A 15,324-nucleotide genomic window follows, 5' to 3' on the forward strand; every position below is an offset into this window, starting at 1 on the left:
GGCAGGTAATGTGTGTGCAATGCAGTGAACGTAAAAGTCACTTCAGTCAGTTTGTTGATTGTATATTTTGTCACATATGCTTATTGTGGTAATAGATACATTAATATGCCTTGATTAATTGAATCATTGATTCTAATGTTTTGCTGGGCAATATTGGCCTTCTGAGCTGGAATTGTATTGCAATTCCCAAAAGTTATTTCAGCAACATTTATTTGACACGATAGACAAAATCTTTGCCGTGAACCATGGGAGCTTGAAGCGACGAAACATGGAAATTGGTGTGTTCAAGGGAAAGTTTGAGAAGCCTTGTATTAGCATACTGATGTGTGCAACTGCGGACCTGTGCATGTACAGATGATTGATCCTGAAACTGTAAAGATAATGGCTTGCTAAGCGAGGGGAGGTCTTCCCACCTACATAATCGGGAGCGATTTCATCTGACATTCAGGAGTGCTATCTTGGACTACATTCAGAAATTTCCAAATCCTACGAACACCGCACATTCGCGCGTCAGCCGAACGGGCCCCGTAGTTCAAGCTGTGGTTTTTTAGTCAGAGCGGCACGCCCGATGTGGTTCTGCAGGAGAAATGAAAATCCCGTTGCAAGATGTCCCCTTTGTTGATTGGTGGAAATGGCGGCCATGCGTCAGCTTCCAAGGCAAATGTACTTCATGTTCTTCTGAATGTTCTTGCTGCTTGTTGTTTGGATGCGTTTCTATTTCTGGACTTACGGGGTGGCGGACGTTGGTGTAAAACACGCTTTTACTGACTAGCGTGTCATTAGCTCATTTAAGGATGCCTGCAGGGTTGTCACTCAGGCACGACAGGCGCAGGGACGAAATGAAGGAGGCAAACCCCCCGCTGTGATAATGTTGCAGAGGAAAACGCAGTGTCTTTAAAACGGGGTGGGGGGTGGGGCGGGGGTGGGGGGGAGGGGGAAGGATATTCAAATGCCTGAGGCAGCCCCTGCAGGGTAAGCACAATGTCATGCAACTTGAAAAATGCAAGGAAAAATGGCATCGCCAAGCAGCCCACAATCTCAAAAACATCAGCGCTAGTGGAACACAGTAGCTACTTTCCCTGATAATATTTCAGCCCTGCATTTGTTACCACGGCAAAGGTCTGTGAGAGGGCACCGTGGTAGTCCTTCACCAGAAATTCTGGTGTCTCTGGAAAGTTCTTCCACACGGCAATGCAATATTTTTGCCAGCCACCAATTAGTGCGGATGGCAGTTGCTGCTAGACCGCCAACCTTTTCATAGATGTTCACACCCTCTGTGCTCAGTACAGGCTATTCACTCTGAGTTCATTTAGTCGCAACAAGCAAAATAACATGTTGCTGATCAGTTTTAAATTGGTCTCCAAACCACCAAGTTGCTTATGCAATACCAAATCATCCGCTGTTGCATAAGAGTACTTAATTGTACTCTTTACAAATGTAAAATTTGCAGTGAATACCTTTGGAATCATTTCATAGCGTATCTTTTCTTCGGTTCTTTATGTATTGTATAACCGTTAAAAATGGTCAGGGATTCTGACATTTAGCGCTTGCAGCTAACAGAGTGGACAAGCAGGCGTGGGCTCCTCTGCTGTTCCCCCAGGGAAAGCAAAAGCCAACCTTAGGATGTTCCAGAAACCATCAGGATGTGTCCTGTGTATGCCCTAAAAGACCAGTTGCCCACAAAACCTTCACACAAAAAGCTCAAACTCCCTCATATATGGTTTACATATTTAGCACTCCAGGAAACATGATGTCAGTGTTAGTCGCCCATTGAATTCCCTAACCCCCACCCCTGGTGAGGGGCGGTGGGGGGGGGGGGGGCAGGTTAGGCCAGTAGTGCCCTGTTATTGCTGTCAGTCTTAAGCTAATGACATAACCCAGGCTCAAATCTGTGTCCTCTCAGCTACAAGCCCTAACCTGAACTCACTGGTTTTCTTTGACCCACCAACTAAAAACTGAAATTTATTTGAGCCATATTTGTGAAAGTTCTTTCAGTGACTTTTGTTTATTTGATTCACTCTTAAAAGTACTGGTGGGTATTTCAATTGACTTGAGGAATTATTTAATCATTAAGATCCGTAGGGAACGATAGACAGAACCATTAATTACCTTAATTGCGACTGTGCTCAATATTTCTGGCGGCTAGTTACAAAAATAGTGCGCATAAAGACGTGAATCATCTGTATTTATTATAAAAAGTCTCCCAAGTGCACATTTTTTCCCACAAAGAATTTCTAGCAGATTGTGGACACATCAAATATCAGATGTAATAGCTCAGTCAAACCAAAATAACACGACCGTTGTTGTTAAAATGATGTTCACCAAGTTAAAGTGTGTGTGTGGGTGTATGTGCATATGTGCAGGTGTGTGCGCGAGTGTGTGTTTGTGTCGTGTTTTAGAATTTAATATTGGAAAATTTTATTTTAGGTTTTGAGTTTAACTTTAGTGAATAGAATGAGAAGAATGATGTTAGGACCGAAGCCATCTGCGTTAGATGAGTCATAGACCACCCTGCTGAGTGACAGCTGACTAACTGGTTCTGAGGACACCTTTGCCGCCAATCTTTCGCCGAGCGTTTCGTGACAGTTTCAGTACAGAGTAGCTGAGATTTAAGTGGTGACGTGGACCAGAGAGAATTAATCTGGGAAGCCCTCGGCCCTGATTGGCTGCCCCAGCAGGGGGCGGGAATGACGTGCGTTCCCACGCTCCCATCTGCCTGCACCCAGGACATAAACCTGGAATTTCCAACGGTGGAAATTCAATCAAAGAGCGCTGGAGTACCTCCTTCGCTTTGATTAGCAAGCAGCAGCCCGGTGTCATTCGCTCTCTTTCTGATGACGTAAAATACAGTGCATGTGATTGAAGAGCTATTTGGAATTTACCACAATTTACTTTAATAATGATGATTTTCATTCTTATTTAAAAAAAATATATATATATATTTTCATCAGATCCTTCTGCCAGGGTATTGTCTCGCTGAAACTCTGCTCAGTTGTGCCGTCGGTTTGGGAGAGTGCTGGCCGTCCGGAGCTCACGCAGTCAGTCTCTCTTCGGGCCACTTCGCGTAGTTACGCGGTCCAGTATTGGAGCCTTGCACTTATCGCCTGGGAGGCGCACGCGTCGCGCACAGCTGGCTCAGACCGACTGTAAGGCGCGTGAGCAACCTGGGTGTCCGCTAGCCTGAAAACGAGCACGGTTCTGCCGACCGTGACCTCCCTTCCAGCCGGGAGGGGCAACAGCCTCGCGCAGTCCGAGTTCTGTGCTAAAAGCTTTACCCAACGCCTTCTAACCCGGACGAATCCCGTCAGGTCGTCTTCTAGAACAGCTGCCGGCCGCTCTCCAGGTGCCTGAGAACTGCCCCGCAGATGTTTCTGATGCTTAATTGCGCAGCCGGGGCGATTATTGAGCGGAGGTATTGAGTGCGACTGTGCGCGGGTTTTTGTTAGCTGCCGGGTTGCAGTGATGTGTAATTATGAGAAGGGCACAGAACAGGCCTCGCGGCGCTCCCCGTCTCCAGGCAGTGATTGCGCTAGCCGGTAAAATGCTGCGTCCTTGGAATGCAGGACATTTCTAAATCTGTGTTTTTCAGGAATTCCCTTGCGTTCTGATAAAATAACTATTAATATTTTGGGCATATTATTCCAAGTCACAATAACACGATACATGCGTGTCGTTCATAATTTTATGACACTTGCAACAGAAGCAGGATGAAACGGCGGGATAAGCTAGAAACATGTTTCGGTGTTCTGATCAAAACCAGTTTTACCACACAGTCTAATCATTTTTGTTAAAGAAACTACATCTCGTTTTTGACTTCGCATTCTAATAAATCACTTTCTTTTTGAATCTCGTAATGCATCTGACGGCTCTGCAAATATCATGATCAATAAACTACATAAATGTCAGGCACCGACAGATGATTAGTTCAAAAGGAACAGGAGAAATTATTTTGGTGTGGTTCAAGTCTGGGTCATCGACCATTGCAACCTTTATTTAAAAAAAATAAAATAAAGAATATATTCCAGATATTCCAGATGTTTTTTTCCTGCTTTGACTGCCTGGTGGCCCTGTTGCATAGCAGGGGTCCCCAAAATAGCCACTCTGCCTGAGGACCTCCACCAATATACAATGATTATTAACCACGTTTATATGAGTCCCACTGCAGGCTGCAGTACAGTGGCTGTTTAACACACTAGTGCAGTATGAAGGTAACCAATTCCAAAAACCATAATACTGCCAAGAAAATGTAAAAAGAAGGTTCATTTTGTCTGAAGGTCTAAAATATGTCATTTATGAAACATGGAACTATGAATGAAATTTTACTGAAAGGAGAAAATACTTGCTGCCATTTTGCGGAGAACATTGTGGGCCTGCTTAACCGAATCCAGGGCATACCCAGGCCCCAGTTTGGTTTGGGAACCCCTCTAGAGTGCGATGTCCCTGCAGTGAACTCCACTGTTTGTTCTTTATGAAGGAGTGCACAGTAGATAAAAATGGCCAGACTTCTTCCAAGCTTATTTTGAAATCTGTGCTCACTGTTATTGTTAATCATTTCTCAGTATTGTTTTCAAGATTTTGGGGGAAAACGAATTAATGCTGAAGGTTGTGTGTCACAAGCTTTACCAGGTATGAATATAACCTGAACTTATAACCAGAATGTTATAAATTTTTACTCTTTTTCCTTTCTTTCCGTATGTGTTTCAGATGTGGGGCAGGATCTCCTGAGCATGTGTCAACACAATGTGACATTGAACAGACACCTGCTGGGTCCTGCAGGTAAGCAGTGCATTTGCGTCCATTCAGTCTAACTGCAGAGATCTCTGTCCTTAACTGTAAAGCAGCAGCCTTAAAGTGCTAGTGCACTTATATTTGTATGTTATTAACTGACCCAGGCAGTTTTTATTTGCCTCAAATGATATTTAGTTATTTAAAGTTTTTGATGACCTTCTGGCTTTTACAATGCCTTGTATCACGATATTTGGGGTTTGGGGTCTAAACCAAGAAAATATGTTTCAAGTAAATGTAAGAAAAGAAAAAAAATCCAAACTCTCCTCTCTGGTGTTTTGACAGATTGTATGTTTCAAAACGTAAGACTGCTAAACAATTAGCACCACTCTGGATGACTGACATGCTCAGCCAATGGTGTTATGTCCTCATCTCGTTCTCCTCATTACACAGGGAACCAACGGCACCTTTAATTGGCCACAGAGTCCATTCTAAAGTCTCACCTTTACCAAATCTGTGCTTGCTTTGTACTGAGGTTTGACAGAACTCGCCGTCATGGTGTTACATTATATTTGGTGCGTTTAGCTCTCTGTCATGCAGCGATGAATACTGCGGTTAATTTTGTGTATTTTATGAGTGGAAAGCCATCTGCATGGTTGATCTGTCCACCTCTGCTATAAAGGTCATATAGGTCTGTTCCCTGAAAATAAGTGCCTACCTGCCTGATAAGTGTGTGCAGTATCTACACATATCTGCCTGGCCAGAACATATTTATATAATTGGAATGGATTTTTACTTTCCTAGAGAAAAGCTGTAATTCCAGCTTCTTTCCAGGCGGATATGTGAATATTCAACAGACAACCAATTGGCATGTACTGCCAGTGTGGTAGGGGCTGGATTCTTCTAGGTGGGAGGGGTTACCCCCTCCTGTGTGGGGTGGTGAAAGTCTTCCCAGTGAGAGCGGCTGGTGGATCTAAGGTGGAACAGTTTTGCTGTGGCATTTCATGGCATTTCAGTGACCAAATGACCAACAGAGAATTTTCAGTTTGTGAGTGCTTTCAGACATCTCAGTGGATTTTCAGGGTGCTATTACTTAAAAGCGTTCTGCGATGCACTTTTCTATTTCAATTTCAAAAATTCTAATGAAAGCTTTATTCTCTGTGTTAGGTCGGTTGGTATGTCATTTGAGTTATAAGCAATTAAAGCTGTCTTTCATTCTGTTGTGTGCTTTAGCAGTGTCAAAGGAAGCTGTATATTTTTAAAGGTGCGTTATGTACTCCTTTGCATTCTGTTCTTACCTGAATGTTGATAAGGGGTTCTGCAGTGGGAAATAGGCTGTGATCTTTTTAATGCTCAATCCTCAAGCTTTTTAATGCTCAGACTCCTCATCCCAACATTCTTTTCATTCATCAAGTTTAAGTTAATCCCACCTGAGTAAATGGGTATGATATGTAAAGAACACAAGGACCATTTGATGTTTAAAATCTTCTGCTTATTCTGCTTATCTCTGTTTGTTCTGCATTTCATTTCTTGTTTATCAGTGAAACCTTGCAGAGCTAAAATGATCATTGCCATTATACTGGTGCCAGAAGTAGATATTGATGAATTTTTAAGTGGAAGAGCAATCAATCAAATGAAAGTGAGATGTTATTTCCTGTTTTAAATAATTGAATGCCATTGTTGAAAATGCTCAATTTTATCTGATGTCCTTGATGAACTCGGTGTATTATTTATTAAATATACGTTAAGACACTACTGGTTCCACTTATGCAGAACAAATTATTTCACAGACTAAAAAACACATTCAATACTATTTCACCAGGTTTACATCACTTGCTGAATCACTTGTGGCTGCTTCATATTCAAGTCTTCATTATATAAACGGCCTGTATCAAAATTGCTAAAGGAAAACTGCCTTTCAGCATGTGGGTAATCGAATGTCCATTGCCCTCTGGTGGTTGATGTGGGAAGTGGTCATCAGAGGAAAAGATGTATACTTCATTAGTTTCCTGTGAACTTGTAAACAGTCTTTTCATCGGCGGTGCTCTCTGCTATGAGCCCTGATATTTGTGGGTGAGTTCTGGAAATTGCTTTGGCACTTCCTGTCAGTAACAGATGGGTAAATTGGAGGACATCTTTCAAAGATAGTTGATATTTGATCTTTGACAATAGCACAGGTGTCGTTTATCATAGTAATAAAGGGATGGGGCTCTGAGGCACCAAAGACAGATTGTGCTGAAGGTTTGGCGAGCGGGACGGCAGATTACGGCGCCTGAACATAAACTCGGACTGTAATGACCCCACAGCGTCGCCCCCGAGGCCCGGTTCTTCCTCCCAGTTGCTTACCGCTTGCGTTTTGATACATTTGATCCATTAAAAAGAAAGAAAGAAATAAAGAGTTTCCTGCTACATCCTTTATCCGCCCTCTTCTCTCTGGCTTTCGCAGGTGATGGAGTACGAGTGCGTGAACTTGACTGGCTGGGAGACGAGCTCGGCACAGGTGGGAGTGAACGATCGTCTCCGAAACGCGTACACAGCTGGTAATTATTACTAATTGCGACTGCTCTTATTGTAATTTCCTGATGGAGCCAGAGAGAGCAGTTCAGCTTTCCTAATTCAAATGCAGGCGAGATTAGATTTTGGCCTCCGATGAAGACACAAAAATGAACTTTGATAACCTGCTTTTTGGTCTTTTTGTCAACGTTTTTCACTTCCTTTGTATTATTTGTGTAAATTATGTATCCAGGGGGCAAACGTACACAGCTTATGACATTTATTCACCAGATTAATTACTAACGCATAAAGAAATAAGAAAGAAATGCATTTTTTCTAGATTGTGACTCATTTTGGTTCAAATAAAGAAAAGTGGAGAGCTGCCACAGAATATTTTAAGTAGATAAACTCCAGGTAGCGTGGGCCGAGGTGCTCATGAAGGTAGGGTACGTACAGAGTCGCAGGAGGAATAGCCAAAAAGACATAAAGAATCTGACTTAGTAAAAACTTCAGCCACACATATTTTAAAAGCCTTTATTGTAGCGGCATATCTGCTGATATTAAGTTAAAAAACCAACCGTTTTCGAACCTTGCAGGGTCTACATCAGGGAGTAAACAAAGAATGACTCATGAGGAAGTATTTGTTGGTTCAGGATAGGGATGAGCAAACCATCAATCACATGTGACAGGTAGACATGGATTGTCTATCAATACCATGTGACATTCATTTTTCTCAAAGTTTGGCACTGGTTTTAGTTAAATATCTTACTGAAGACCACAGAGTTACCCCACATCATTATACATTATGAGCCTGATTCACTAAGAACTTTAGCACATGCAAAGCTAATAAAACAACCTATGATTGGTGCAAAACAAATACCACAACCAGTCATAGGTCAAGTTAACTGTTTTGCCTGTGATAAAAAGTTTTGCGCACAAATCGGACACATCAGCTCATCGAATCGTAAATCAGCCAATACGTACCTGTTTTATTTAAATAAATTATTTAAAATAAAGTAATGGTGTGATTTGCATGCATTCTGCCTTCAGAGGCTGAAACGGAGTTCAGTTGGACAGAGGAAGATGTGGCTGACCTGCATGACCATGCAACCCTGGTGATGGCAGCAGATGGTGAGTACACTTAGGGGGGGGATAGGGTACACAGAGAGAGTATTAGTCTGGCATTTTATAACCGAACAGTGAATTATTTTATCGCGTTGTTTGCGCGATAAAAAGTTACATTCTGAGAACATGTGTTTTCAGATTTTAAAAAAGACAATTAGAACGTTTCATTCATTCATATGAATTTGGGAACTATATCTTATTTTTATGTTTTTTTAATTTTGTTGATCTAATAACATCTAATTAAGAGGTTATTAAATTTTATTGGACTTTCCTCAGTTGGAAGGCTTAAAATTATATTTTTAAAATTAATGTTGTCTAGATAACTTGTAACGAAGCACACCTGTCTGGAAAAGCTGTCACTTGGGCTGATTTGCTATGGACATGAGATGTTTAGAAGATTGGTATATTGTAGTTGTTTTAAAAAATAATAATAATAAGCCCCTTTCACACATGGAACCTAGTCAGTTAGCTACTTTGGTTAAAGAAGCAACTTAAAACAGCAGGCTTAATTTCATGCAATCTTTACACATTGCTCATTTTAAATCCATTTTGGATGACATTTGAAGCTGCATTGTGTGATTTGATAAGCAAAAATGGCTCTGAACAATCATTTGAAAATTGGTAGTGTCTTATGTCATCACATAGCCATGTTCAGCAAGGACAGCGACACAGTTTATTCCATTCCTAAAATAAATGTTCACACACTGCTCCAATATCTTCAGTGTGCAAAGTTTCGGATTTGTGCAAGAATTTGAGAGATTCATTAAAATATTTATTAAAGAAATTGTCCCAAAATGAAAGGTCTAGGTAAGAACATTGTAGCCTTCTGCGCGCTTGACCAGGGAATGCTGCAGCCTTTGTTCACACTAGAGCCATGACTGAAGATTTCTGTAAACCTTACAAGGTCCTGACTTGGCAAATTGGAGGAACGTCTTTCACGTAAAATCAAATTGTGTTCCTCTACGCACGTGACACTGTCACAGACAATTCGCCGGAAGATTTACGGGTTAAGATTCATGTGTGAACGAGGCTGTATTATGGATGGGCCGAAAAATCTACCATCAAAAATTAATTCACGGAGGAAGTTTCCCATCTATCTTTGGAGGAAGTACTTGAATGGGCTGTTTGTACTACATATATATACATACTGCAGGGATGTACTGAAGATATGTGGGTATAGTGAGGTTTAAAATAAGAAATGTGATTGACCTTGATGTACATCTTTGTTATATATATTGTGTGCAATTTTTCCTTCTTTAATTTTAAGTGTTTTTCTGCTGTGCATAAGCTGAAAATTAACAAATGAAAACTAAATGACAGATGAAGTCTCTGAGGGTCCAGGAAATCTCAGAACTGTTTTGTTTCTCTCCTCCATCGCTATCAAACAGTGTGCTATGATGATGAGCTTACCAACGCCCTCTTCCGAACGATATACAGGCTCACCAGCCACTTCCGCAACCCGAGCACCGTTTACCTGTCCGTTGAAAAAAGGTATGAACAGAACAGACTTTCTCTTATCTCTGTTATACAAACCTTAACCTTCCACTGTAAAACAGAGAGCTAGCACATTTAGCAGTTTACGATTTGTCTGTCCCTTCACTAAAATAACTGCTGTTTTCCTTTCTTAATTACAATGTTATGTTTTATTTCTGAACACCATGGCAGAAGGAATTTTGACTTTTGTCAGCAATTGCACACTTCGGACACTTTTGAAAGTAGGCTGGTTGATTTTGGAGGGCGCAGGTCCTCTTTGGAGCCAGGCGAAAGCGGCATTGCTTTTCTATCTGAAGTGGTTGCAAGAGCCAAAAACAAGGTGGAACGGTGTGCTTACATTTCTTTGTATTCTTTGTTGGTAAATCCAGTCAAGGGTGAAGTAAAGTCATCTATGTATTGATTATGAACCAGGAGGTGGGTTTATGCAAATCAATCCAAGGGTGGGATACAGTTTCCCCTGCTCTGATTGGCTGAGAATGGCTGCAGTGCTGTTGTTACTGTGCTCCTCCATGCTCAGTCATTGAAGTCCTGCCCCCATAAGCAGTACCACTCTCATTGCAGAATACACACACACACACACACACACTCACACACTCACAGACACACACACACACACACAGGAAATTCCATACTCACAGGAATTACACACTCGCAGGCCTGTTCTTATGTATCGATCACAAGTGGCTCTATCTTTTGCAGCTCCTTCCTTTTTTAATTTGTTTTTGTAACCAGAGTATCATATACAGCCTACGTTGTACAGCTGGATATTTACTGAGGCAATTCAGGTTAAGCACTTTGCTTGGCAGTGCCCCTCCAGGGAATCAAGCCTGCAAACCTACAACCCCATTTTCATAACATTTGCATTACACTGTAATCCAGTCAAGTACGGTACTCAGTGTATACTGTCATTTGTTTAAACAGTCCTTCAAGCCCCCTATCCTTCCCCCCACCCCCCACCACCATCATTCCCAGGCTGAATTTCACACTTCGGCGCTTGGACGTGTCCTGCGAGGCGTATGACCACTTCCGCCGTTGCCTGGACGACCTGCAGGACATCGCCGATGGCAAAACCAGGTTCACGGTGGAGCGGGTTGCCCCTCAGTTCCCCCAGTTCTTCTACTATGAGCGCATAGAGCAGCTGGTGAGCATCACCCCTCTGATGACACAAAAGTGCTGCTCATTTACTGTACTAATGTCTTTACTGTGCAGTGTTTCAGTAGTTATTATCGACATTTTGGTGGCAGTGTGCGGCCCACTTTGTGAAAGCCATTTTCAACTTTCCCTTCCCAAATTCGACCCAAAAAGATTTATTCGCATGGCAGATGTTGACAGTTTCTTCCAAAACTCATTACATTACAGGCATTTGGCAGACGCTCTTATCCAGAGCGACGTACAACAAAGTGTATAACCATAACCAGGAACAAGTATGACGAAACCCCTAGAGAGAAGTACCGGTCCAAGTACAGGGAACAACCGCATAGTTCAACTTGGACCCTGATGGTTAAACTGATTAACACTAACAACGAGAACGGCAACAACGCAATCTATGGAAAAATAAAAATAAATAAAAATACAATTAGTCGTTAAGACAGGCGCATCAACTAAGTCACCTATGAAACAGCTGCCTAGTTACAACCCTAAGTTTAGTCATTTACAGGGGGGAAGGGAGGGATGGGGAGAGGTGCAGCCTGAAGAGGTGGGTCTTCAGTCGTCGTTTGATACCCAATTTCAAACCTAACTGCTCAAACCATACCCATTTGTCCCGCACATACCTAATACGTATATCGGTCTAATGAGAGAGTAACCCCCCTCCCCCCCCAGTTTCAGGGAAACATGAAATCAAGAGTGCATACCCCTGATAATCCAGTTGTGGCTCATGCTTTATGACATTTGTAACCTTTATTACATTTGTGGCTCAACTGATTTCATACTTGTTATTTTTGCCAGTGGACCCTTACGGTGTATGAACTTACCACTCACTACAGTTGTGACTCATTCTTTATTACATTGGTGAACTCCGTGTCACATATGTGCACTTTGTTACAACTGTGGTCAACTGTGTATTGTGTTTTTCGTTTTGCGACTCTTTAGCGCATGGGCATTTATTACATTCGTGACCTCTACATCACTCTCCCGCATGTCCATTACACTTCAGGTCATATAAAGTAACAAACTAAAATCATTTTTATTCATTGATTCTCAGGAGCTGTGGAAGGTCATGGCATCTCCCCTTTAAGGCAGTACCTTTGGGACGGCTGCAGATAGATGCTTGTATTGCCCATACAAGCTCGGAGATGGAAAGTTCTGGAACTTTTCTACACTAGTGAATACCAATTCTAAACCACCAGGAAGGTCAATGCTTTATAAGTTGTGTGTGTTTTGTTTACAGGGGGTTTCTTTTAAAATATGTTTTTTTCTATTACAAGATGTTTTCTAAGCAAATATATACAGTAACTTCATTCATAAAAGCAGAGGTAAAAAGTCCAGGGGTCAGAAAGTAAACGGCCTGTCATGAGTTTCTTCCACCCATGAACTCAGCCACCTGATTTCACTAATTAGTTCTACCTATTGGCTGAAGAATTATTCTAATTAGCAAATCCAGGTGACTTGAACTAAATACTGGGGAGGACTTTCCAAACCTGGATTTTCCACCTCTGCATAAAAGACCCACGCTCATTGTCCAGTTAAGATGACACTATCATTTAAAATGAAGATTTCAGCCAGTGTGCCGCCTTCATATGCCGTTAGCTGCCTGCAGTCCTGTGGCAGTATTCTAACAGCGAGTGTGTATACGGTCATCAGCATACAAGCACCGTTTTTCTGTCGAAGAAATTGAATCGGCATTGAAGCTTTAGCCTCAAAATATCTGAAATGGGCTGAGTGTGGATTTTTTTATTATTATTTTATTACAGTCGCAGAATGTCCTCACACCCTCCCCTCTGGTATAATGTGATTAAGGGATGCTTTCTTCAGCAGGATTCACAATAGATGCTGAAACCAGACAATTCAGGAAACAAATATATAGTTTTAGCAGGCACCTGAAGTTTTCCTTTCTCCTGTAAAAGAAGTGTGAATTTGTCTAACAGAGTGTGGCTTTATTTTATTTGTATAAAATTTTTTCCAAAAAAAAAAAATATATATATAGGAATTGCAACAAGGTTTGGTATTACAGTGAATGTGACATTTTAAATATTTTTAAATTTACATGGTTAAGCCATATATTAATAAATAAAGAGTTAATACATTAACTTTGTTTATGCATTTGTCACAACTGGGTTTTTAAGAGGGTTACTAGTAGGACGCACACATTTGGAGACACACACATACTCACACTTATGCAGGCATTCGCTTGCGCACCTCAACTCAGGGTTTAAGATGGACCCCTGGTCAGATTACATGTCTCCTAATTAACTGACAATCTACATAGTTTTTCAAATCCCCATTTCCTCTCCATTTCTTATGTGTATTATTAGGGGGTTGTGCTATAGATGGGGTTATTTAACACAGAAATTTATACTGCATTTCAGAATGTCAAAGGGGTAGTTAAAATGAGGCAATATTAAAAGTTTTCTGCTGTAGCCATAACATAAAGGATAGTTTAGACCAGCGCTGTCCAATTTTTTCTGAAAAGGACCGATGTGGCTGAAGTTTCTTGTTTTAGCCCTGAAGTACGGCCCTGTAGTACGGCGCTGTAGTACGGCGCCTGACTCTGCTTGCTGAAGTGTAACTGAAGGCCATGATTGACCATGATGAGTCAGGTGTCGTAGTGCTGAGGTAAAACAAACCTGCACCCACCTCATCGCGTCAGCCGCTTTCCGGATAGGCAGCTGTGTAGTATAACGGTTAAGGAACTGTGCTTGTCGCTGAAGGGTTGTAGTTTCGATCTTGAGCGTACTTAACTGCATACTCCTCCTGAATCAATTCAGTATATATCCAGCTGGATATACAGGTACTGTGTAAGCGATGTTTAAGTTTCCTAAAAGTCGCTCTAGAACGACTGCTAAATGCCTGCAACGCAAATAAGGATTGGAGACCCCTGGTCTGACTGACTTTAGGAACAGGCCGTTCGGACGAACTGCTACATTCTACTTCGACAGAAGATGGCAGTATTTTACCTCTAATGGATGGCCCATCTCTAACCATATGCGGTGTTGGATGTGTTCATTCTTGGAAACTACAAGAATGGTTTCTTGATTTTCCTATTATTTGCTGTATTTCGCCGCTTAAAAATGGCTACAATTACGTGACGCTTTACCAAAAATAAATAAAAATAAACACACACAAAAGAGCAGGCAATTGGTAAAATTAAAGAAATACGGTTGATTTGGCCTCAGCTGGAATGCCCTCCTGGCGGACTGCCTGGCCCTGCAACAGCCGATATAATGCCCATCTTTGTTTTCCCTCTTTTTTTCCCCGCAACATCTTCTGTACATTTTAATGGCGAAATAACAAACGCTTTATAATGCCGTGTGTTCACAAATAGGCTGTTGTTGTCAACCCTTAATTACAAATGTCATAATGGAATGTTGCATGTGTGGGGAAACCATGAACAAAGAGTGGCGATGGTTCAGTTTGCATGTGTCCTTTACACAAAATTTTCATGCTGAATTTGTTTTGAGCCCTTTGGTGGTAAAATGTTCTTGCATATCTGGCAACAGTTGTAACCACTTGCCCAACCAGATCATTGCTTAATATCAACTGGTACCTCCAGAGAGCTGTAGTTTATCTTAATGGGATTTAATTGAAATGCAATTCATGCCACTCGCTAGTTAAGCCCTCTATGCCATTGCAAGGGATCACCATACACTGTGGAGTCCAAGTCCACGGCTGTTAACTTTTCTAACTGACTGAGCAATGGTGCTTAAAAAATAAAATAAAATATGTACCCTTTGATGCCTCTCATTCACCTGTTCACACACACTCACACACCAACGGTGAAAGGCTGCCATGCAAGGTTCCAATCAGCCAGTTGGGAGCAATTAGGGGTTAGGTGTCTTGCTCAGGGACACTTCGACACGCCCAGGGCAGGGGATCGAACCGGCAACCCTCCGACTGCCAGACAACCGCTCTTACCTCCTGAGCTCTGTCGCCCCATGATGCACTCACTACCCACACACAAAGCTGGTGGTGACCTACTGGACCTAGTCATGAGGAACTGACCCTCTGGTGATCTTGGTGACCCATCCCCATCAATCTGGCCTCCACTTTGTATGTTTCTACTCTACTGTCATCCAAACTATCCCCACCCAGCTGTTCCTACTGCCTCAGCCCACTGTAACCTCTAAAACATCTCACCCTTCACCCTTTCCTCCAAAGTCACTGCCTACCGCTCACCTCTTGCTTCTTTCTCTCATCTCTCTTCCGATGCTGCAACACACTTGTGTTCTTCTCCCTGTTCAGCCCTTGACTCTACAGGTGTCCCCCGGAGCTCTATTTCATGCTCCTTCCTCTTTTCCCTCAACACCAAATCTCTTTCCTGTCATCACT

General features: G+C 42.0%; 1 protein-coding gene across 2 annotated transcripts in view; it reads left to right on the plus strand.

Annotated features, from left to right (window-relative positions):
* The window catches only part of mettl22 (methyltransferase like 22), a 35,409-nt gene extending 22,324 nt beyond the window's left edge, over positions 1-13,085 (plus strand). For both annotated transcript variants that reach the window (XM_035399383.1, XM_035399382.1), the window contains 6 exons: positions 4,705-4,776; positions 7,172-7,225; positions 8,269-8,349; positions 9,732-9,834; positions 10,810-10,978; positions 12,041-13,085. In XM_035399383.1, coding sequence (XP_035255274.1) covers positions 4,705-4,776; positions 7,172-7,225; positions 8,269-8,349; positions 9,732-9,834; positions 10,810-10,978; positions 12,041-12,073 — 512 coding nt within the window. In that variant the 3' untranslated portion in view covers positions 12,074-13,085. The remainder of the gene's footprint in view (positions 1-4,704; positions 4,777-7,171; positions 7,226-8,268; positions 8,350-9,731; positions 9,835-10,809; positions 10,979-12,040) is intronic.
* Positions 13,086-15,324: the final 2,239 nt, after the last annotated feature.

The sequence above is a fragment of the Anguilla anguilla genome, chromosome 17 (genome assembly GCF_013347855.1).
Source record: "Anguilla anguilla isolate fAngAng1 chromosome 17, fAngAng1.pri, whole genome shotgun sequence".
Taxonomy (NCBI): Eukaryota; Metazoa; Chordata; class Actinopteri; order Anguilliformes; family Anguillidae; genus Anguilla; species Anguilla anguilla.